Source organism: Rhinatrema bivittatum, chromosome 9 (assembly GCF_901001135.1).
Source record: "Rhinatrema bivittatum chromosome 9, aRhiBiv1.1, whole genome shotgun sequence".
NCBI lineage: Eukaryota > Metazoa > Chordata > Amphibia > Gymnophiona > Rhinatrematidae > Rhinatrema > Rhinatrema bivittatum.
The window spans coordinates 193718317-193744241 of NC_042623.1; the positions used below are offsets into that span (position 1 = coordinate 193718317).

At 43.7% G+C, this 25925-nt stretch overlaps 1 protein-coding gene across 1 annotated transcript in view; it reads left to right on the forward strand.

Annotated features, from left to right (window-relative positions):
* Nucleotides 1-25925, forward strand: part of LOC115099211 (ephrin type-A receptor 3-like) — a 272744-nt gene that overhangs the window by 124553 nt on the left and 122266 nt on the right. The window contains exons 4-5 of the mRNA XM_029616650.1: nucleotides 8069-8224; nucleotides 10957-11292. Coding sequence (XP_029472510.1) covers nucleotides 8069-8224; nucleotides 10957-11292 — 492 coding nt within the window. The remainder of the gene's footprint in view (nucleotides 1-8068; nucleotides 8225-10956; nucleotides 11293-25925) is intronic.

Sequence of the window (25925 nt, forward strand, 5' to 3'; positions counted from 1 at the left end):
CTCACCCAGGGAACTCCACAGTTTGGACCACCCTGGCACAGCATCAGAGACTTAACTTGCATTTCTAGGGTGAATGTTAACTTTAGTTCACCTCTGACTCAGGAGTTACATTTCCAGCATTACAAAAACATAAACCAAACCTTCAGGGCTGTAATGCACCTTCCTGCATTGGAAGTAATAGCTAATGCCTTCATTAGGTTGGGATTTACATTTTACTTCTGTCTGTGCCCACATTTTGCTGTGCGCTGAAATCTTTATTAAATCTTTAAGTTATGCACACAAAAATGTATAAATAAATGGGAGTAAATGTGCGCTCAGCCTAGGGCATTATATTACCTCAGCGCAGAGAACATAATCTGGAAGCCTCTAAGCATCCTAACATCCTTGGACACTCGAGAATATGGGACCATCATAGTATGAAACTGGAGGCGGGCTGGACTCAGGAAGTATTTCTTCACAGAAGCATTGGGATGCATGAAAAGAGTAGTACTACAGCTCTTAAAAGTGTGGGGAAAAGTTCAGAGACTGGATAAAGCTAGAGCTATTCAGGTCTATATTCAGACACAGTCCAGATAGCAAAGTTAACCGGATGAACTTGACCGGCTAACTTTGGAAGCATATTCAGTAGTGCAGCCACGCTATCGAATATAGCTGGATATCTTAATTAGTTAAGCTGGCTAACTTTAGGACAGCTCTTTAGCTCGACCAGACTTAAGCCGACTAAGATATCCTGCTAACTCTGAATATCGTGAGTTTGCCGGTTAACTTAGTCAGCGAACTGAACTCCTCCCAGCTACGCTCCTGGACTGCCCCTAACTTATCTAGTTAAATTCTAGCCACTTAACTTATTAGTCGGCCAGAATTTAGCTGGATAAGGGCTGAATAGAGCAGAGTAAGCCATTTATTCGGATAACTATTAAGTTATCTGTCTCTAAATGTCTTTTGAATATGGACCTCATAGTATATTCTACAGCGAAAAGGGGGGTGGAACTCAGGGTCAGGGTGGCCAGATGTGCTGCTTTATAGACACACATCACCTTCCCCATCTCCTCTTCCTCCTCTGTGATATTTTCTAGTTCCCACATTTAAGATTACAGAGATGCACTATTCAGCCACCGTCTGACTGAGCAAGCCAGATAAACATCTGGCTGAGATATTCAGCAATGTGGCCAATCACTGAATATACATGGCTAACTTATAATTACAGTGGTCAAATATCCACATACATGTGAGGGTAAATTGAACAGGTATTATCATTACATCACATATATCAAACAGTATACCCGTGTTACGTTTTACACAAACTTTATTAATTTTTAAAATTAGACATAAACATGGTTTATATAACCTATACAATACATCTCAACCATTCATTCACATACACATACCAACAATATCAACATCAACTAACATTTTTTATTTATTTTAAAATGTTTGTATACCGCCTTTACAATTCAAAAGAATTAATCAAAACGGTTCACAACAAACATACATAATAAATCAATCAAAAGAAATTTAAAAAAAATCATAAAAATACAAAACTAAAAAGACAGTCATGCCCTGCAAAATTAAGCAAAAGCATGACATATTACACAAGTTAAAACACAAATACACTTACCGTTTTATTGAAGACATATTTTCTATATTTACTGGTATGGTAGAAAGGTTACATGAATTTGTTGAGTGGATAAACCAGTTAGATGGTAATTTTGAGATTTGAATTTCAAAAGGACCAACAAAGTATATCTTTTTTGGATATGTCAGTATATAAAAATTCTGACAAATTGTGTACATCAATTTACAGAATAGATATTGCTAGGAATACTACCTTGGAGTTCTCTAGCTTTCATCCCAGATGTCTTTTCATCCCATTGGTCAGTTTTTGCAGCTTTGCTGGTTATGTACTACGGTAGAGGATTATAAGATTAACGCTCAAGATCTGACACAGATTTTTGGATCGGGGTTATAAAGGGAGAATAGTGAGGTGAGCCTGCAAACGTGCGTTGTATGCTAATAGAGACAATCTATTGATCACTGGACAAAAAGATCCTATTTCAAGAATGGTTTGTACAATACCCTTTTCACATTTAGCTACTGGAATAAAAGCCATTGTCTGTCAACATTGGCAAATTCTCAAAGATGAACAGGTTTTTAAGGAACTCCCGATTTTTTTTTTTTTTGCCTTTAAGAGGAATTGATCTTTACAGGATATTCTAACTTCATCAATACTGATGGAGAAAGTGAGTACAGTGGTAGGGTAGGACAATATAAATGTAATTGTGGTATTTGCCCCTATGTATGGGAAGTGTCCTCTATACAAGATACCATCTAATGGCATATATTAGTATATAACTAAACGGTTTGACTGTAACACTGCACGTGATTTATTGTATTAAATGCCCACGTGGATTGTATTACATTGTCCAGATTAAAAGATCTATTAAAATCAGAATTACAGAGCATTTGAGTAATATTCGCATTAGGAAAGAAAATGCACCTTTTGGTGCAGGACTGGTACCAAAAGAAACACAAACTCCAGGATCTAAAATTTTGTATCCTTAATCAGGTAATTCTGAAACGTGGTGGTACTATATCTAGAGCTTTGTTACAAAAAGAACAAAGATACATTTTTGGATGGGGCACAGTTGAACCGGGTGGTTTAAATCAGGAAGTCGAATGGAGTGTTTCTTTATTAGTTGGATGTGAATTGGTGAGTGACTGTTAGTTATTTTCATTCTGATATAAAATTGAAAGGATATGTTGTGGCTAATTATTGCAGTGTATTTCAGTAAATGGGAATAGTTTTTTAGATGTGAATGGGTTGTATCTTGCGGGTTAGTAATTATGTCATCAGGGGGGGAAGGTACCAGTGAGAAGTATTTTACAGAGCAGGATATGTATTGGGTTGAATGAAATGTTTCTGATTGGAGGTAGTAGTTTTTTGGATGTTTGAGAGAGCAGGTGTGATTGGATTGTATCCCGCGGGTTAGAAACGCGCCATTGGACGCGCGTTTTCCCTTACCACTTATTCAGTAAGGGGCCGAAAACGCGCGTCCAACCCGCCGAACCTAATAGCGCCCTCAACATGCAAATGCATGAGGGCCCTATTAGGTTCGGCGGGTTGGACGTGCGTTTTCGTGCCATCAACATGCAAATGCATGTTGATGGCCCTATTAGGTATTCCCGTGCGATTCAGAAAACAAAATGTGCAGCCAAGCTAATTTCTTCGGGCACCGGGAAAGTGCACAGAAAAGCAGTGTAAACTGCTTTTCTGTGCACCCTCCGACTTAATATCATGGCGATATTAAGTCAGAGATCCCGAAGGGTAAAAAAGAAAAAAAAAATTTTGAAGTCGGCCCGCGGCTGTCGGGTCGAAAATCAGACGCTCAATTTTGCCGGTGTCCGGTTTCCGAGCGCGTAGCTGTCAGCAGGCTCGAGAACCGACACCGGAAAAATTGAACGTCTGCTGTCAAACCCGCTGACAGCCGCCGTTCCGAGCCAAAAGGAGGCGCTGTGGCCGGTGCGCGTGCCGGGAGAGCGGGCGTTCGCCCACTCTCCCGCGGACTTTACTGAATCGGCCCTAATATTATTATAGGAGAGGTATTAGTGAAAAGTGGTTAAAAAAGCAGGATATGTATCAGGATTGTGCAGTTGCGGCATTGTTTTCAATTCAAGGACTATGAAATATGAGCAGTGTATGGCTCAGAGTGCCTAAGAAATCTCAGTAAGTAATGACTTGTATTTCGCGGGTTAGAAATGACATCATTATGGGGGAGGTACCACTGAGAAGTGGTTTAAAAAGCAGAACATGCATCGGGACTGCGCAGCCACAGCGTTTCTTTTCCAACTGAAGTACTATGAAATATGAGCAGTGTTGTGACTCGGAGAGCTTACGAAATCGCGGTAAGTTTGACATATAATGATATCGGGGTGGTCTGTAGGCTTTGTAATTATTCTTCGAGATTAGCCACATGAGATATGTGGATTAGTCATGGTATGGTGGCATTTATCTATACAGGAATTGGTCTGGAGAATATGAAAAAAAAAACCCACCGGAAGGCGAATAGAGATGAAACAAGCTTGTATGTGGTTTGTTTTTGGGAGTTTGTGGTTGGGAGTGTGAGATTGTAAGATTTGTTTTTTGATTTAATGAATAGCGAGACCCCTTAAGTTTGTAATTTGTATTTTCATTAAATAGTAGTTTGTGAAACTGAGAGAATAATTATAAGCTGGTAAGGAACATCTGGTAGGTTCTAACAGTGTTTGGAGATTGGTCCGAAGCTTGTGGTAGGAAAATAACAAGATGATGTGTGCCTAGAACCATGTTACAATTTTAAGGTGAGTGTTTTTTGGAGATTTAATGTGGTGAGTGGTGTTTATAGGGTGATATACATATAAATGTGTTTTTTTGATGAACTGATATAATTTTTGGTTTAAAAGGATAATTGAATAGATGATTATGTGGCATTTCTATATAGTGGAAACGATCTTAGGGAATGTTTGATATTAAAGTTTAATGAGTTTACTGAATGAGAATGTGAAGTTTTTTGTATGGTTTTAAAAAAAAAAAAAGTGTAGATGGAGTTTTCCCTACATAAGAGGATATTGGGAAAATTGCAACCCCTGACGAAACCTACGGGTGAAACAAGAGCTTCTTGTCGGGACATCCATCGTTTTGGGAGTTTATGGATATATCGAAAGGAACTAACGTCAGAAGTGACATGTGGAGTGACTAGAATCTTCAATGAGTAATTAAACATAGTAAAGAGAGAAATATCCTGTTAATAATTAAGTTTTCCAACATGTGATAGTGGGATAATATATAGGAGAAACATAAAGCAGAGCAGCTTCAACTTTGAGTGCAATATTGGGATATTCGGTGAATGTATTTGTATTTTAACTTGTGTAATATGTCATGTTAGTCGATGTTGGTGTGTGTGAATGAATGGTTGAGATGTATTGTACAGGTTATATAAACCATGTTTATGTCTAATTTTAAAAATTAATTAATAATAAAGTTTTTGTGTAAAACGTAACACGGGTATACTGTTTGATATAGGTAACTTATAAGGTTATCCAGCTATCCTCAAGGATCTTCACTTTCACCCACCCTCTTCAATATCTACCTCCTCCCTCTCTGCCACCTACTCGCAAACCTTAAGCTTACCCATTACGTCTACACTGATGACATACAAATCCTTATCCCGATCACAGAATCCCTCCAAAAAAACTATCACCTATTTGAATGACTGCCTTCAGCCAATCAAAGACCTACTCTCTAGCCTTAACTTAGTATTGAATGCCAATAAAACAGAAATGCTCATTATCTCCCATAACCCCCCCACCATCTCATCAAGCTCCTCTCAATCAACAAACTCAAATAGCAAGTTCTCTCCTGACTTCAGGGATCTAGGAGCCTGGATAGACAACTAAACCTAAAAAAATTTATAAACACGACCACAAAGGACTGCTTTTACAAACTGCAAGTCCTCAGAAAGCTAAAACCCCTCCTTCACGTCAATGACTTCCAGCTAGTACTTCAATCCATCATACTAACTAAGCTCGATTATTGCAACTCCCTTCTACTCAGACTCCCCACAAACTCTATCAAACCCTTACAGATGGTACAGAACGCCGCCTCCAGAATCCTCACAAACTCCAACAAAAGAGAACATATCACACCAATCCTCCGTAACCTTCACTGGCTTCCTATCAAACACAGGATCCTCTTTTAAAGTTCTCACAAACTCGCTCCTATCATGTTAAGCACTCAACTTCAACCTCATACATCTTCCAGACCCATCAGAAGCGCATTCAAAGGCACACTGTATGCCCCGCCGGCAAAAACATCACTAAGGAAACGAGCACTATCTTCAGCAGGCCCCCACCAATAGAACGCGCTCCCCCTAGATCTAAGACTTGAACCAAGTCATCAGGAGTTAAAAGAAAAAAAGCTAAAAACCTGGCTCTTCCGCCAAGCCTTCCCAGACACTTAATGCTGCCTAAATGCCATGATAATCTCAATCATGGGCCACCTCATTGAGTTTCCTATTCTGACTTTTTTAATTGTACTTTGTTCCTGAGTTCAAACGTTTCTTGTAACTATACATTACTATGTTCAATTTGCTCTTTGTTCGATTGTTTTATGTAAAGCCTCCCCACCCTTTTTTTGGGGGCATTTTCACTGTTTTATGTAAACCAGAGTGATTTGTATTTCATACAAGAACCTCGGTATATAAAAATTAAAAATAAATAAATAAATCAATAATTATAGGCTAGCTAAATAGCTATCCTAGATTTATCCAACTAAGTCCGACAAAGCCGGAAAATTGCCACTTATCCAGCTAATAGGGTCATTTATCAACTCGTGTTATGGCATCTTTGTATGCGTTAAGGCGTTTTCACATGCGAAAAGCACCATAACGCATGATGCGATCCTAATTTTTAAAAAGGGGTGCTCAGCGCCCGCTTTCCTAACGCGCTCCCAGGCACCTCTCTCCTGGGGGCGCCATGCAGTATTTAAATTAGGGCTCACACTGTCAAGGAGACGCTAGGGTCAATTGCACGCTTCTAGCACCTCCTTGACAGTGGGCGCCCGGGAGAAGTCGGCTGTCTGCGGCCGTATGCCGGTTAAGAAAATGGACGCAGAATTTATCGGTGTCCGTTTTTTCCTACTCTGTACACAGCCACGGGTCCGAGAAACGGACGCTATTTGAGTGTCCATTTCCCAAACCTGACTGCCGGCACTTTAAAAACTTTTTTTTTTTAATTTAAATCTTTCATCTTTGAGGCCCTACCAATTGGCAAGCCCTTAACCAGACACAGAGCAGGGAATCATAGGATCGCAGGCTACCTCTGGGAACATACCATTCATTCAGCTTTTCCGGACAAATACTGCGGACCTATTCTGCCAACACCACCACCACGTTGAGAACGCCGAGGCTGGCACCAACCTCATGCATAAACCAGGAAGTAATGGCCCATGAGTGAAAAATGCACAGGGCCAAACGGAGGAGGAAACCCAACCTGGCGTCAGTGGGCCTGTAAAGAGGGAGGTGCCTCAGCGGCCTGGAAAGGGTCAAAGGGAGGAAGGGCTCGTGCCAGCTGAAGAGAAAGCCGCAGAGGAGGGGAGGATGCATTTTTTTCTGGCCAGTGTTGGTGAAACACCTGGGCCCTGGAGAGGGCCTGGAGTGGGAAAACACCGGAGGGGATTCTTTTTAAGCAGCTCCCCCCCAGATTTACATTTTGAAGCGATGGGTGGGCAGGCCCCCTCCCCCGCCGAACACATTTTGACACCAGCAAGAGAGGAGGGGTGGAGATGCCGGGGGGGGGGGGGGGGGGGGGGGGGGGAAAGGCGTTGCGACCTTCGCTCCCTGTTTATACGCCAGGGGAGGAAGGATCTGGATGAACAGACTTAGAGCTGCTGTGGCAGTGCCCAGATTTTGAGGCTGACTTCCTTCCTTTTAGTCTAACCTGGCTCCTCTCCATGCTCATGTTTTAGGACCCTCAGTCAAAATAGACACCTAAAAGTTAGGTTCGCAAACTGAGCAAATTTTTAAAGTGCCCAGTCTAGGCCCCTAAATCCTTTGGCCTTTTAAAGCTTTTCTCCCGTTCTATATGAACGAGGGGGGTTGGGGTGGTGGAAAGGTTTAATGGGAAAAAAATGTTCATGATAGCAAGCTGTACTGACCTCGCAGAAACAATGGAGTATTAGATTATGCAAGTATCAAACCATCCAAAAGTTCCTGTAAGCAAAATCAGGTGGTATTTAATTTTATTCTGTTTATATGACGAAACACCTCAGGTAAGAAGACTTTCATTAATCAAAGTGATTGTAATTTACCTACGGCATGGAATACAAAATGTTTCACGATCTTTAAGTCTGAAAAACCAGAACAGAACAAAGTAATGCAAATAATAAAAGATATTAAACTAATCTACAGCCCAAAAATTGAAAATATGGAGAAATAATTTTTTTTTTTTTGCCTGAACATTTGCTGTAATAGAAATTCAAACTTTGCTTTTTCTCACTATTTTTTCCTTTCTCTCTCTCTCCCTCCATTTCCAGCCTGCCCGCCGGGTTTCTACAAGGCCGCTGCTTCAGACCCCTCCTGCAGTAAGTGCCCCCCTCATAGCTCCTCACAGCGGGAGGGCTCCACGGAGTGCAGGTGTGAGAGCGGCTTCTACAGGGCAGCGAGGGACCCGAAGGCAATGGCTTGTACAAGTAAGAGTCTGACAGGTCCGGCAGAGTGACGCTGTACCCGCGGAACGGCAGGCGGCCACTAGCCCTGGAGAGCAGGGAAATAAATCACGAAAATGCCCAGAGAAGAGGGTCTTTAGGTCCCCACAGTGTGTGTGATGCGACAAGGCAGAAGGGGGTAAAAATGACCACGTGATAAGAGAAAGATACACGTAGGGTTGCCGTCTGGCTCCAGATTTCCAGGACACGGTCGGTCCAGTCCTGGTTTTACCCCCATTTCGTGCCGGGACTTATTCTGATTTCCCTGTTGCATGCCCCTAAGAAAAGCGAGGCTATAAGTCCCTGCATGCAGGGGGGGGGGGACTAAAACCAGGACTGGATCGACCTGTCCTGAAAATCTGGAGCCAGTTGGCAACCCTAGATAGAAGGGTTTGTGTTTGGAAGAGGGAACGAGTAGTGGGGTTGGTGTGTGACGGAGGGCCGGGGAGAGGGGGCATCAGCTTCGTGTTGATGTTGGTATGAAGGGGGTACCGGGCTCGCTGTGCTAATAGGGATGAAAGGGACGCCAGGTTTGGTGAGTTGGAAAGAATGTCAGTGTTGGCACCTGGGTTAGGGCTCTTATGATTGGCTGTGTTTTGGGGGAGGGGGGGGGTTTAGAATGAGTGTTGGGGGTTGGTTTGTCTGTGGCAGTGGGGAGAGGCCTCGGGGTAGGTGGGTGCTTTGCTGGGATGGGAGAGGGTGGGGTTAGAATGAGCGTTGCTGGGGTGGGTGCTGCATGGGTGAGTTTGTGGAATTGGGAAGGGGGGTGATGGGCTTGGTGTGTGGTTTGGGGGGGATGTGGAAAGGGTGATCTCTAGTTCATATCTGGTTGGGGGTAGGGGGGGAGGTAGGGTGAATTGTGACAGAAACGGGCGCTCTGCTGCTAAATGGCGTCCATGCCGTCACTTGGACTGAAAGCTTCAGGCAGATGGAGTGGAATTTTTCCATAAATTACTAAATCTATTGCATTTAATTTAATTGAATTGTTAAAAAAAAAAATATACAGCATGGAGTACAAAGGAGGGAGGACAATTTTCAAAGTGATTTCCTTGGGCTAAAAGCACATTAATCTGAGCACTGCCCTCCCTCAGCGCAGCTAAAAGTCTGCACATTGCTTCACGATCTGGTTTTTTTTTTTGCTTTCAGCCACACTGAGAGGAGGCCCCTCCCCCGAGGTGTTTGTATATGCCGGTGGGGGGGGGGGGGAAGTACATGCCTAGATCGATTGCTCAGGTCTTCTCCAGCAAGGATTTATCCAGAGAAAAAAAGCAGGTGCAAGTCACCATGCAGGCCGTGTCCCCGCGGCAGTTTTCAGAGGGAAATTGCACAGCCGTGCATTTCCTTTGAAAATTGCAGGTAAAAAGGATGGGCAGATTTTGCTCCGACGTGAACGCTTTGAAAATCACCCTCCCATGCATAAAGTGTTAATTGAGAGAGGCTGACGGGACAGCGCCTCTCTCTGTATGTGTCACTGTCGGGATCACTCGTCCTCTCAGCTCCTTGTGGGCATAGGATCCTGGTTTAGCCTCCGTTTTCATGTCATATGGAAGTTTTGGTTTTTTTGCAATTCAGGCGCAGTTTTATTCCATATGTGGAGTAAGTGAAGAAGTGACAGTCTGTGGTGATAGAATTCATGCGACTGTTGCTTGTGAAAGTTCATCCACTCAACGACAGTAGTGAACTTTTTTTTTTCTTAACCAAAAAGAGTCTGATCCCAGTTTAAGATGCAGCCATGAAACGTATCTTCAGTACATCAGATAAACCATGGGGTTTGTGATGTCTATCAGAGACTTCTTCTGACTGTGAGACTGATTGGTGCCTCCTCTATCCCCACCCTAAAGAAGGAGGAATGTTAAAAATATACCCCAGGTCTTCCCAAAATGGATGGACTGTTACCCACTGACGGGGCCGAATGGGTGCTGGACACCCTCAGCAGTTGGTTTCGGTGTGACCGAGTGAGGCTTTGCTTCGCTTCCCTAACCTTGGGAGGCAGCTCTGAGATGTGCTTCTGAGTGACCGCAGTGATGTACGCATCTGGGGTGGAAGAGAGGGACGCTCTGCTTCAGTTTGGCTGTGGAAAAGGGGATTCAGGTTTTGTCCTGACTGTGACCTGTTCATGTTCTCTAGATTCTTCTCTTTTTGTGGGAATTACCAGCATTTATTTTTTTTTTTTCAGATTCATGGAGAGAAGGGGGTTGATATAATAATGTAAGAGAGGTGCAGGCCCAGTCCATGCCAAGATTGCTGGGGCTGGCTTCCAGGGGTGGGGGAGAGGAGGGGGGCTGCATGTGATCTGGTTTTTGGTTTTGTTTTTGTTTTGGTTTTTTTTTAGCTGTGCTGCACTGCTTTGCATGTGCCAGACTGCATAGTCGGTGCACTATGCCCTGATCACTAAGCAATCAGGTGACTTTAGCTTTTGAAAATGTCATTACTTAATTAGATGAGTTTCCATTTCCTGAGAAGAAAACAGAGAGAGCATGAAGGTGCTGTGGATGTGGGCAAATATCTGAAATCCAAGCCATAAAGCCCTCCTCCTGGCTGTCAGGAGATGATTTGTAGGCTACCTGTAAAAGCTACGCCGTGGTGAACATCTGCTGTCACCAGGAGGACATTCGTTATCCTGTCACCAATGACGGCTCACGGAGGCGCTGCCTCTCGAAGTGCATTTGTCATCCTCATTTATGGTTTCCTTTTCTCTATTTTTTTTTTTTTTCAAGAGCCACCCTCTGCTCCGGAGAATCCAATTTCCACCATCAATGAGACATCCATCACCATAGACTGGCGCTCGCCCAGAGACGGCGGAGGCAGGGGAGACGTCTTCTACAACGTGCACTGCCACAGGTGCCTGGGGGAATGGCGCGAGTGCAGCCCTTGCGGGGGCAGGGTGCGCTACATCCCCCGCCAGCTGGGGCTGATCCACCCCAGGATCCTCGTCACGGATCTGCTGCCTCACACCAATTACACCTTTGACATTGAGGCTCTGAGTGGCATCTCTGAGCTTGGCCCCATCCCCAGGCAGTTCATCTCGGTGAAAGTCACCACCAGCCAGGCAGGTGAGCAGAGCTCGGGCATGCATTAGGGACAATTTTGCCTTCTGTATGGGAAGCATTGCCTCCAGCCCTGTTTCCTTCCCAACCTATGGAGACGGGGAGTGTGTCTTCCTGGGACGGTGGCCAGGCTTCCTAGTGTGATATGGGTTGCAATTAATTCCTATTTCCTAAAAGCAATACCTGCATTATTTGTGGGAACTTCGGCAGCACCAAAATGGCACTGCTCCACTACTCTTCCCGAATAATCGTTTTATGTATTCATGTTCTTCTGTGCTTTCTGGAGCTGTCACAAATTGTGGAAATATTTGCAGTCTTATAATCAATGAGACTAATATATCTACACTACAAGGTATTCTTATAATCAGAAGAATGTTCCTACAGGTACCTGACAGTCAGACATAAAGTAGGTATGGAATCCAAAGCCCCTTTGATCTGGAAAAGATTGGTCAAATCTTGTTTATCGCAGCCACCTCTCCAGGACAAGCCCGGAGTTGCAAGACTGAGTAAAGCACTGCGGGTCAGCCGGTGTCTGGAATGAGATTCTCCCCGTCTCCCCTTAGAATCCGATTTTAGATTCCTATCACACGGGCCGATACAGTGCAGTGCGCTCCAATGGAGCGCACTGTTAACCCGCCATTGGAGGCGTGTTTTCGACGAGCTAGCATTAGCCCTTATTCAGTAAGGGGCCGAAAATGCGCATCCAATCCCCTGAATCTAATAGCGCCCGCAACATGCAAATGCATGTTGCGGGCGCTATTAGGTATTCCCGCGCGATTCGGAAAACAAATGCATGTTGATGGCCCTGTTAGGTATTCCCGCGCGATTCGGAAAACAAATGCATGTTGATGGCCCTATTAGGTATTCCCGCGCGATTCGGAAAACAAATGCATGTTGATGGCCCTGTTAGGTATTCCCGCGCGATTCGGAAAACAAATGCATGTTGATGGCCCTGTTAGGTATTCCCGCGCGATTCGGAAAACAAAATGTGCAGCCAAGCCACACATTTTGCTTTCAGAAATTAGCGCCTACCCAAAGGTAGGCGCTAATTTCTTCAGGCACCAGGAAAGTGCACAGAAAAGCAGTAAAAACTGCTTTTCTGTGCACCTTCCGACTTAATATCATGGCGATATTAAGTCGGAGGTCCCAAAGGGTAAAAAAGTAAAAAAAAAATAAATTTGAAGTCGGCTCGCGGCTGTCGGGTCGAAAATCGGACGCTCAATTTTGCCGGCGTCCGGTTTCCTAGCCTGTGGCTGTCAGCGGGCTCAAGAACCAACGCCGGCAAAATTGAGCGTCGGCTGTCAAACCCACTGACAGCCGCCGCTCCGGTCCAAAAAGAGGTGCTAGGGACTCGCTAGTGTCCCTAGCGACTCCTTTTGCCTGTTTTTACCGCCGGGCCTCATTTTAAATAGAGAATCGCGCGCACAGGAGTTCCGCGGACTTTACTGTATCGGCCCGACAGTACTTCCCATTAGAGCAAGAAAGACGAGAATCAGTGATTTGGTCTACAAGCTACTCTGTGCAGTTGCTGCATTGCTGTCAGATTTCAGCTACAGTTGGGATGGGGTTGCCGGGCTGCTGCTTCCTAATATAGGGAATTTCCTAGTTGCATGATATTTTTGTCATGAAAGAAATATGCATAAGCAATTGAAGAGACTTACTGGGTACAAAATGGCTGAAAAAAATGCAACATTATGATTTGTTAGGCTCATGTGCCAATGCATGGAAATACAATATAAACAGTTCCTATTTTGCACCATAAGAGACATTTCTAGCAGAACCTATTAACTTCTATCATATACCATGAGCGATATTGTGCTGGTGAGCTTTGGGCATGCTATGGAGGCAGTGCGCTCACACCCATGATGGAGTAAAGGCAGCTGCCACTATGGTGTCGGTCCTTGCTGGTCAGTCAGTGGCATTGAATGTGCACCTTGGAAGAGGCATTTGTACAGTCCCGAGAATAGCAAGGGTTACTGGGACTACCCAGGCAACTAGGAAATCGGGGTTGTCAGGCTGCCAAATGGGTATATTGCATTTCTGATGCATTATTTTTATGATCATATTGATATTTATTGTATTGGTTTCATGTTTTTGTGAATTGCTTTGGGTGAAACTATATCTAGGGACCTTTGTTTTCAGTTTTTATTTTATTTTACACAGGAATTTATCAGTGTCTATTACAAGAACAAAAACAGAAGAAATCAGTGGGGAAAAACATGACATCATTTTTCTCGGTAAATATAATTTTTGTTCTTGTAATAAACACTGAAAATTTCCTTGGGAGAATAAAATAAAAAATGAAAACGAAGGTCCCTAGCTATATCTTAATACAATATAATTGTTTTAGGTGGTATATAAACATTTTAAATAACAAAAATAATAAATATCTAAGGAAGGCGTTATTACAAATATAACATAACAAAAGGGGAATATGCTTGAGCAGCAGGATAGATGAGAGCATGCATGAGGCTACAAACAGCGCAAGCAAGCCAAAGTGAAATAATTGGAAGGCCAGAAGCACAATTGCCCTTAATCTAAGAAATAAAAATCTATATCTGCAAGCCCTCGTGGAAAAGGCAGGCCTGGATACTTTTGCTATTACAGAGATGTAATGGGTTCAATGAGTTCCATGAATGGCGTACACCTATACCGGCATATAATCTGTTTTGGAAGGTTAGGTGTAACCCTTGGGCAGGGAAACCCTAATATTTAAACCCAGAGGGCCCACATTTCAAAGGGTGAACTCTATTTGCACAGTTCTCACCACCAACCCATTTGAGGATCCCGTGTGGGGAGAAGCTCCGTTTTCAAGGTCTTTTGCGTTATTAACCTACACCCCTCTCAGTAAGTCTCCTGTTCCACGCCTTTTAAAAACACTGACCATCAGTTACTACCCTTAACAGAATGCATGGGGGTAACCTGCATTGAACGTCAGTTACTCCCCTTAACAGAATGCATGGGGGTAACCTGCATTGAACGTCAGTTACTCCCCTTAACAGAATGCATGGGGCCAACCTGCACGCAGCAGCAGTTACTACCATAAGCAAATTGGGGAGCAGACTGGATGGATCATTTGGTCTTTATCTGCCATCATTATTATGTTACTATATTAGGATGATCTCTCAAAATAGTCAGCAGCAATAATCTCGCTAGAGACTGTTTGGGTTCCACCTTAATTTTACTGATGAATTGCAAAAGTGATTTCTTCATAAACTTAAAAATGAAAATAGTAGGGATGTGCAATCGTTTAGGATGAATTAGGCAATTTCAACAAAATTGCCTAATTCATCCTGGTTCAGGGAACCCGAAAACCAAACCAAATTTTCCTGAAATTTTGGGAAAATCTGTTTTTTGGGTTAGCACACTCTAACCCAAAATTTGGGTCCCCTGAATTACAAAGGCCCGAACCATGGTAAATACGAAATTTCCTGCGACAGGCCGAAAAAAAAGCCCAAACCAAAAGGTTTAGGCTTTGCACATCTCTAGAAAATAGTCCAATTACCGGTAATCTTCACAAATGAAACTTAATAAATTTGTTACCATACTTTCTCCAGTAACCAGTTCTCCAATCACTTCAGCCAATTCTTCGAACGATTTGAGTCTTCTGTTCATTTTATACTTTGCTCTCCAGGTCCTTTCTTGGGAATGAGAAGAATATTTATCTCAAGTTACTTAACCAAAATCACAAAGTTCTAGTTCTCATACTTTTTCTCATACTTGTCTCTATTTCTCACTTCTCTGTTTCTCACTTCTTACTCTGTAGCATCAGTGGAGCAAGATTCTCACTCCCCCAAATGACTCTCACTTGCATCACTTGTCTAGAGCAAGTACTCACATCATATTTCTCCAGTTCTTCCTACGTGGCACCTGAGGGGCATCTTATCGCACCACGCTTCTCTGGTGCTTCTCCCTGGAAATATATGAGTCAATTCTCCCTTAATGATACCTCTACTTCTTCTTGCTATCAGTCCTTTCAAGGGGAAAGAAGCTGTATCCTCAAACACAGCAGCAGTTGAGCCCCTGGGCCCTAGGGTGTTCTGTATCATAAAGGGCCAAAAAAAAACCCACCAAGAGGTAAGAAAGTGGAAAAAACCTTCCTCTTTTAGCAACCTTTCTCTTTTGCCCTATCCCTGTAGTGTTTGGTCCACAACATGAACAAAACACTACATGGATAGGGCACTCTGTCTCCTTTCTTTCTCCAAGTCCCTAGGTAGAGAAACCCCAGAGGCCTGACCCAGAAAATAATCAAAGTTGTACAGCATGGAATATGCTGCCCTTAAAAGATTAAGTCAGGAAATCCAACTAAAAAATCCACACTCCAAGATGGTGGCAGGGCGTAATAAAGGTTCTGAGCACACCATCCACTTCTTCCAAATGGGGAAGCAAAACCCATATCTTTGCTTCACTATTCTTTCTGTAGCTCTCCAGAATTTTGGTTCAGTCTTTCTGGTATGGAAACCAAAGGTTCCTCACATAAAGATAGCAGAATAGTTTGAAGAATCACTTTATGCAAACAAAAAAAAAATCAAAGCAACATAAATACAGGGGGCATGGGGAAAGGAGGAGGAGGCGGCACTAGGGGCCATCTTGGAAAGGGATGAAGGCACTTCCATCTGAATTGGGGTGGCCTATAGATCCCTGACTCAGACAAAGGAACTAGACAGAGATCTGGCCAGACATCCCAACTGGGAATGAACGGGGAGGTAGTGATGGTGGAAGGATTTTATCTGCTGGCTTGAATTGACGTATCCTATCTGTAAACTCATATTAGGTGCTACAACCCAAGAAAGAGATCTAGGTGTCATAGTGGATAACACATTGAAATCGTCGGCACAGTGTGCTGCGGCAGTCAAAAAAGCAAACAGAATGTTGGGAATTATTAGAAAGGGAATGGTGAATAAAACGGAAAATGTCATAATGCCTCTGTATCGCTCCATGGTGAGACCGCACCTTGAATACTGTGTACAATTCTGGTCGCCGCATCTCAAAAAAGATATAATTGCGATGGAGAAGGTACAGAGAAGGGCTACCAAAATGATAAGGGGAATGGAACAACTCCCCTATGAGGAAAGACTAAATAGGTTAGGACTTTTCAGCTTGGAGAAGAGACGACTGAGGGGGGATATGATAGAGGTGTTTAAAATCATGAGAGGTCTAGAACGGGTAGATGTGAATCGGTTATTTACTCTTTCGGATAATAGAAAGACTAGGGGGCACTCCATGAAGTTAGCATGGGGCACATTTAAAACTAATCGGAGAAAGTTCTTTTTTACTCAACGCACAATTAAACTCTGGAATTTGTTGCCAGAGGATGTGGTTAGTGCAGTTAGTATAGCTGTGTTTAAAAAAGGATTGGATAAGTTCTTGGAGGAGAAGTCCATTACCTGCTATTAAGTTCACTTAGAGAATAGCCACTGCCATTAGCAATGGTTACATGGAATGGACTTAGTTTTTGGGTATTTGCCAGGTTCTTATGGCCTGGATTGGCCACTGTTGGAAACAGGAGGCTGGGCTTGATGGACCCTTGGTCTGACCCGGTATGGGAATTTCTTATGTTCTTATGTAGAGAAATCGTGGATGCCCTTCAAAGGGCTCTACTCTCACAAACGGTGATGGAACCCATGAGGGAAGGGACAGTACTGCACCTGGTCCTTGTGAATGGATAAAGCATTTCTAAGGTCTGAGTAGATGTTCACTTGAGCATCAGTGATTATCAGAGGGAAAGGTTTGATATAATAGTCAAGGCGGGGGGCAGAGCCAAACATAGCTCAACGTCCTGGATTTCAAAACTGCTGAATAGGTAAACAAAGAACTACCTTAAGGAAGCACTGGCAAATTGGGCCGCGGTACGTAAAGTGGACGAGCAGTGGGATAAACTAAAAGGAGCTATAATAACGGCAGGAAGTCTTTCCATCAGGAAATTGAATATAAATAAGAGGAAAATGAAAGTGGCCTGATTCCGCAAAGAAGTGGATGAAAAAGTAAGGACAGAAAGATTAGCATTTAAAAATGACAAAAGATCTTGAAAGATAGAGGGAAAATGTGTGTGTGTGTGTGTGTGTGTGTGTATATATATATATATAATAAAGGTGAAAGACGAGGAAAGAAATCAGAACGACAAACCCCAGGCAGAAGAAAAGATAGCCAAAGAGGCAAAGCAAGGTGACTTTTTTTTTCAGATAGGTCAGCGAAGGAGGAAATCCAGAGCTGGAACTGTAAGACTGAAAGCAGGCGAGCAGCAATGTGTGGCGAGAGAAGTGGGAAAAGCACAAATATTAAATACCAGGGCTGGGCACAGGGCCAGTGCAAGGGTCTGTAGCATCTCCCCGCCCTAAGTTGAAAGTGCCCTCTGACCGTGTCAGATGTATTGTTATGTTCTCCCTCTTACAGCGCTGTCTCGCGCTCTCTCTCATCGCACAAACCTAGCGCGGGCTCTGCACTGCTGCTGTCACCCCCTCCTTTCACATTTTGAAAATGCTGCCTTCGCTTACCCTGGCGGCACCCTGCCCATTGATACCACCCTAGGTGACTGCCTGGTCCCACCTAATGGTCGCACCAAACAATTTGTTTGTATTTTTTCAGTTTATTTTCGGAGGGTTTTTCCCACAAATTTCGATTAATGGAAAGTTTGATTCATTTCATTGGGGTGGAAAAATGACAAAACATTAAAAAAAAAAAAAAAAAAAAATTAGTACAAAAAACAAAATGGGGCTTCCCAAGGTCTCCCACCCACCTGGAAAATTGCTGGGCCGGGATCCCCCGGCCCCCATTTACCCGGTCCAGGGGGGATCTGGTGAGGCCTAGGCCCAGGACGAAGCCTTGGCCTTGCATAGGCCAAGGTAAGTCACCAGGCCATAGCCTTGGCCCTGGCCCTGGAGGATGGATTCTGATGCTTAGGCCTTGGCCTAAGATCAGGCCCAGGCCCAGAGCTCAGGCATTGGAACAGCTCTGATGCACCCGATGTCCTCTTCTTTTCTTCAACTGATGCCATCTGCTGGTGTCACACTAGATGGGCCTGGGCCTGGGCCTGGGCCCATGTGTCAGGATCTGGCCTCCAGGCCTGGGTCCGGACCCGGCAATCTATTCATGTTGTTTTCCTCCCTGATTCAAAAGACGCCACCCCCTAATGCAGAGAAAGTGTGCAAATTGTGTAACAGCTCGCATACTTTTCTTTTTAGTTCGAGTTTCATTATTAGACTGTTATCAATACATCCATAAACATAGATAAAAACAAAACGTGAGAAGTCAAAACCAACATTAAGTAGTGTTATCACATAATAGTATGTCACAAGTAAAAAAAAACAAAACCAAAACATTTTTACAGGCAAAAGTATTGATGTACAGGTCTCTAAATTTTTAGCCATCTACCAGTCTTCTTGTATTTTTCAACTGCTACTGATTTGCACCTATATACCACATGCTACCTATATACCACATGCTACCTATATACCACATGCTACTGGTAATGAATCTCTTACAATCCACTAGCTTTCCAATTACTGAGAATCATTTTAAAAGCTCCTGACAACAAAAAGTCTATCCATTTTCTATGAGAGGGAGATAGATCATATTTCTCAGCTAAGGTAGGAAAATACAAAAGTTTCCCTTCCTCGAACATGTGATCCAAATCCTCTTTTCCTTGTTGTTGGGGCCATTTAAGACGGCCTTTATTGATCTTAAACAAGAGAGAAATTTGAAACCCCTTGGCATTTCCATATTGCTATCCAACTCACATATAGCTCTGTGTATAGAATTAAGTGAGGATACTTTCCAAATAATTAGGTAATTTCAATCCAGCCAGTACACACAGGGGGGGGGGGGGGGGGGAAGAGAAACAAGGCATCATTCCACTTTTACCCAGCTTGTATCTTCTACCCTATAATTCATCCATAGAGGCCTTTGCTGTATAATAAAAGAATGGTGTTACCTTAATTGTTGAAACTTTAAAAATCAGCTTCAAGGTGCTGCCTCAAGAACACACAGAGTGGTCCAAATTTAGTACAGACAAACTTAGTCAAAGAATAAGGAATTCAAGAAAAACATTTGATCCACACTGAGACACAATTCTGTAAAGTTCACGCATGTTTTTCTTTTGATGCCTCCTGATAGGAGTCTGGAAAGCTGGCGGTCGACTTTAATATAAAATTCCCAAGGAAAAAATAGGGATCGTATTTAATGTGTAATTTATCTGAAGAGTTATCACCATTATGGATTCAAGGCTACCTCACTACAACAGAGCTGTGGGGCAGATTATTTTGGATTCATAAGGTATAGCAATATATCGTCAGCTTAAACTGATAGATTTCAAAAGGTCTGAAAGCAACGTAATTCATCATATCCTTCACTTACAATACAGCCAGTAGCAATGGTTCAAATGCCAAATGAAAGAAGAAAAAGTACATTGGGCAACCTGTTAAGGTCAAATTTATCTGGAAGTACACTGTTAACCACAAAGTGGATTTTGGGATTGCTGCATAATCAGAACCCTGCTGATAAATTCTTCTCCAGAGCCAACCCATGTCAATACTCTAAATACCCTCCCATTCAACCCTACCAAATGCTTTCTCTGCATCTATGAAGGTGGTGATGTTTGGGATCAATATAGATTTAGTTACATAGATTACATGATTAAACAAGTGTGCAATGTCCAAAATTTCCCTGGAAGAAATCCAGATTGGTTAACATAAATCAATTTCCCAATGACCTTATTTAGCATATGTACTAGTGCATTTGAAAAGACTGGATAGTCCACGTTTATTAGTGCAATAAGTCTGTAATACTATTATCACTTATGTAAAGGGATGATTTCTCATACCTCATACATTTCTGAAACAAAACATTTAACTTAGGGACTAAACATTACCAAGTGTTCCATAAGATTCTGCAGTAAGGCCATCTGGGCAAGGTGACTTCAGAATATGGAGTACCTTTACTGCCAATTCAATATCTGCCTCTGTTATTAGATATTCTAACTTTTTTCTTATATTCCTCAGATAACATCTGATGTTCCAGTTGTGTCAAGTCATTTATCCTTAAATTTTCTGAGAAGATTCTGAAGAATATAAAGTAGAATAATAGTTCCTTATTTGTTCCATAGTTGCCTCATATTTGAAAACAATTTAAAGAACATAAGAACATGCCATACTGGGTTAGAGCAAAGGTCCATCAAACCCAGCATCCTGTTTCCACCAGCGGCCAGTCCAGGTCACAAATACCTGACAGGATCCCAAGAGGTAGATAAATTTCATGCTGCTTATCCCAAGAATAAGCAGTGGATTTCCCCAAGACCACCTTAAAAATGGTTTATGGACTTTTCCTCTAAGAACTTGACCAAACCTTTTATAAATGTAGCTACACTAAAAGCTTTCACCACATCTTCTGTCTAGAGCTTAATTATGTGTTCAGTTCCAGAGCTTAATTATACATGGAGTAAAACATATTTTCTCCTATTAGTTTTAAATGTTCAACTTAGTAACTTCATTGTGTGCCCCTTAGCCTTTGTACTTTTTGAAAGAGAAAACAACCGCTTCACATTACTCGTTCCACTCCACTCATTATTTTATAGACATAGACCTCTATCATATTTCCCCTCATCCGTCTCTTCTCCAAGTTGAAGAGTACTAACCTCTTTAGCCTTTCCTCTTAGGGGACTCGTTCCGTCCCCTTTATCATTTTGGTTTCCCTTCTTTCTACTTTTTCTAATCCTGCTATATCTTTTTTGAGATGTGGTGACAAGAATTGCACACAATACTCAAGATGAGGTTGCACCATGGAGCAATACAGAGTCATTATGATATTCTGTTTTATTCTCCATTCCTTTCCTAATAATCCCCAGCATTCTGTTTGCTTTCTTGGCTGCTGCTGGATACTGAGCAGAAGATTTTACCATATTATCAACGATGACACCTAGATTCCTTTCCAGAATGGTGACTCCTAATGTGGAAGCTTGCATTGTGTATTTATAATTTGGGTTACTCTTCCCTACGTGCATCACTTTGCACTGGTTCACATTAAATTTCATTTGCTATTTGCATACACAGTCTCCCAGTTTTTAAAAGGTCAATTGTTAAATGACAATCCTCTTGTGATTTAACAACTGAATAATTTTGAGTCATTTGCAAATTTGATCACCTCACTTGTTCCCATTTCCAGGTCCTTTATAAATATGTTAAAGCATCGGCCCCAGAACAGATCCCTGGGACACGCCACTATTCACCTTTCTCCATTGAGAAAATTTACCATTTAGCTCTACTCTCTGTTTCCTATCTTATAAGCAGTTCCCAATGCACAACATGACTTTTTAATTTCCCAAGAAGTCTCTCTTGAGGGACTTGTTAAATGCTTTCTGGAAATCCAGATACACCATATCAACTGGCTTACCTTTATCCACAATTTATTTACACCTTCAAAAAAATGTAGCAGATTGAGGCAAAACTTTGGCTTTGTCCCATGAAATTCCTTAGTACACTGTGGAAACCTGAAGTGTTCAATTCCAGTCCCCATCATTCCTCCTTCTCCCTCTTCTCTGCTTTTAGATGTTTGGGCCGCAAGCTCTCCTGAATGAGCTCTTCAGGCCACATAGATCGCAGACTTCCAGTTTGTCGCATCTTTGTGTATGCGGAACAAAGCCAGAAGCACCTCGAATGCCTGAGTCATATGTAAATAATTTTGTTTGAAATCCCTTAGTACACACTGTGAAATCTGAAGTGTTCAGATTTCACCCCCGCCGTCCCTTCTTCTCCCTCCTCACCACTTTTTCTACATGCTACTGTGATCTAAATTTTTGTGTTAGATGTTTTTACAAGTGCAGCCACATCACTGTGCAGAATAAACGATCACAAGACAGCAAGCTATGAATACACACAGACACTGTCCGGTCCGCCAATGCTGATGTGACAATGCAGGCAGAGGAGGTGACATACAAGATGCATGCCGGGTTCTGTAGTTTTCTCCTCATCCCTCTCCTCTCCTCTCTTTCCCCCTGGGGATAAATTTCCCCATTCAGTCCTCCCTTTCGTAATGGGGTCAATGCAAAACAGCATGCTCAACCGCACACACTGTGTTTAACCCGCGGCTGGACGTGCGTTTTGGAGGCGCAGCCACAGCCCCTTATGCTATAAGGGGATTAGCGTGTCCACAATGCGTGTCCAACGTGCTGCAAAACTAATAGCGCTCATCACATGCAAATGCATGTCGACGAGGCTATTAGTTATTCACCCCACATGCAAAAAAAAGAAAGTGCGCCGGACCCACACGTTTTTACGCTCAGAAATTAACACCTGCACAGAGCATGCCTACCCAGGCATGTCTTGAAGAAGAGGCAAGTTCAGACTTGTTTTGGAAAGTAGGTGGCATTGCAGTATTTTTCGACTCTCAAAAGAAAAAATGGAGACATATTCAATAAATTGTTAGCTTTTATTGTAGTAAAGCTTTGGCTCTTTTGTGTTCTTGTATCTTTTTCAGAAATGAAAAATCACCTAACACAAATACTTTTTACCCAAAGGCAAAAGTCATACACAATTTTGAAAAGTCCTACAGGTAGAGCAGAAAATATGTACTGACTGTTATATATCGGGGACGTATGGGAGCGATCCTAGCTGAGGGATTTTAGTGTGCCCTTGGGCCTTGGCCCAATCCCAGACGAATCTAAGACTGAACTAAGGGTTGGTGACGTGTCCCAGCATAGGCGAAGACAAGGTCTGACCCTCTGCCGGATCTGCATGCTTCAGGAACCAACAAGCTGATGTTGGTATATGAACAGTCCTCCGACCGTTCCCAGCCCTTTTGGAGCTGCCGCTGGAATGGCAAGAAGCAGCAGGCTGGACTATGGATGAGGGCAAATGGAGGCTTTGTGACACAGAGGACTCGAGATGTGAAGACACTGGAAGTGGATGAGGATCTTGGAAGACTCTCGACGAGAGGCTAGGAAGGTAGACAGTGGCATTGTCTCTCAGGGCGCCCTACACAGTCCACTCGCGGGACTGGTCACGGACCACCCTGTCCCACTGCGCGCCCCACACAGCCCGAAGAGGCTGGTCACAGACCACGCGGAGAGCGCAGGAAGGGAATCCAGCAGAGGCAAGACTCCAATGACGAAGCCGGTGTCATCCAGAGAACCACAGGAGCTGGCAGGTCAGGAGGACTCGGGAACATAGGAAAGAGATCCAGCTGCGACGAGACTTCGATGACAGGATCGTCATCCGGAGGATCACAGGAGCTGGCGGATTATGAGGACTCGAATGACGAAGGAGGGCGGAACCTCAAACATCAGGGAAGCCTGGGCAACGGACCTCAGGAGACGAAGACATGGAACACAGGAAGCAGACGAGACATGGAGCTCCAACGATGAACAGAGACCTGACAGAGCGCTGGATTTGGAGAAATTGTTAATAAAGTTGCAATAATAATTGGCGAAGCCCAAGAATCTCTGTAGGGGCTCATAAGCCGCTAGGCTGAGGCCAATCTTGTATGCACTTGACTAGGTCCAAATGAAAACCCCGTCTGGAGACTATGTAACCCAGAAATGGGAGGCTTTCTTTTTTGAACAAGCACTTCTCGAGTTTGACAAAGCCAGTTGTCATGTAGACATTGGAGTACCCGGGAGACGTCTTGGCGATGAGTAACCAGATCCTTAGAGAAAACTAAAATATTGTCAAAGTATACAACTACGCACTCACAGAGGAGGTCCCTGAAGATCTCTTTCATCATATTTTGGAACATGGCTGGTGCGTTGCACAATCCAAACGGCATGACCAAATACACATAATGGCTGTCTCTGGTGTTGAAATTCGTTTTCCACTCGTCACCATCTCTGATCCGGATTAAGTTATACACACCCCGGAGGTCCAACTTAGAAAAAATCTTTGCTCTTTGCAGGCAATCAAATAATTCCAAAATTGGCGATACTGGGTAGAAGTCCTGGGTAATTATGTTCAAGCCCCGATAATCTATATATGGACAAAGGGTCCCGTCCTTCTTTGCCACAAAGAAAAACCCTGCGCTTGCTGAACCTCTTGTCCAGATTTTCTTGTATATATTCTCACATGGCCTTAGTCTTGGGTAGAGACAAAGGATAGACCCTACCCCAAGGAGGCTTGGCACCAGGTAGCTATCCAACTCTCTATGAGGAGGCAGGGTGTCTGCTCTCTTTCTGCAGAAGACATTGGCGAATTGAACATACTGCAGAGGAAGACCAGCTGGAACAACGGGAGTCAAAAGGCATTGCTGGAATGCTACCTTCTCTAAGCAGGTCATATGGCAGTCAGGACTCCACCTGGACAATTGAAGTGAGGCCCTATCTAAGTGAAGAGAATGTTGCTGGAGCCAAGGTAATCCCAGAATCATTTGATGTATAGCTTTATCGAGGACATGGAAGGCCAAGTGTTCCACGTGAAAGGAGCCAGTGTGAAGCTTTAATGAAGCCGTAATGCAGGTAACTTTCCCTGAGAGAGGGTCCCTGTGGATGGAGGAGGGGACCAAAGGAACCGGGCAGAGAAACCTGGGAATCTGGAGATATTCCACAAGGGCCTTCATGAGAATTTCCACCTGCCCCAGAATCTACTAGGGCTAGTGTGGTGAAGTCCTGGTTGCCCACCGAGAGCGTCACAGGAAGCATTAATGGGGGAGCTGGAGAGGTGAGTCTGGGATCAGTCCCCCACTCAATCCTAAACCCAGGAGGTTACTGGTCATAACGGGAAGTGGGCTATTATGTGACCTGCCTCACCACAGTAAAGACAGTCTGGCATGGTGGCGCTGGAGGCATTCTTCTGGGGTTAGTCGGCCATGGCCCAGTTGCATCGGCTCCTCCATCGGGGTTCCAGAGGAAGTGAGAGCTTCTGGAAGAGAAGAGAAATGCCGAAGGCGATTGGAGGCAGCCGTACTTCTCTTAGAGAGTTGTAACTCTCGATTCCTCTCCTGGAGTCTACAGTCAATCCTCCCAGCCAACTCAATGAGGGAATCAGGAAGTTTGCGAGCCGCCAGTTCATTCTTAATTCGGGATGATAGTCCGTCCGAGAAGATGGAGCAAAGACCTCTCCCTAATGGAGTTCTGTAGCCAGTGTCGGATTCAATGGTGCAGTTGGAGAGAGAGCGACTACCCTGATGGATGTGGAGGAGATCCGAACCAGAAGCTGCCTGAAGGCCCATATCATCGAACACTGTCCTGAAGAGTTCCAAAAACCACTGGAGGTCCCGAAATATGGAGTCGGAATGCTCTCACAAAGGGGAGATTCAGGCATGGGTCTTGCATCCAAAAGGGAGAGAATGTAGGTAATCTTGGTGACATTATCTGGAAACACAGATTGGAGGCAAAAATGCATGTTACACTGGTTAAGGAACCACCAACAAAGTTGAGGCTCCCTGGAATACCAAGGAGGAGCTGGAAGCAGTATGATGGCGCACAGAGGAGTTACCAGAGCGGTAAGAACTGATGTGGACGGGGTCAGTATGCCCACTGGAATACAGGAGTCTAGGCGGGTGTTGAGATGCTCTATAGAGACCGCTAGAGCTTCGAGAAATCACTGCTGTTCCTGAAATTTCTGGGCCATGCCCAGAATGGCCTGCAGGGCAGGGGCCTCCACTAGGTCCTACGGTTATGCATCTGATCAAGTCTGTCAAAAATGCAGAGGGCCCCAGAT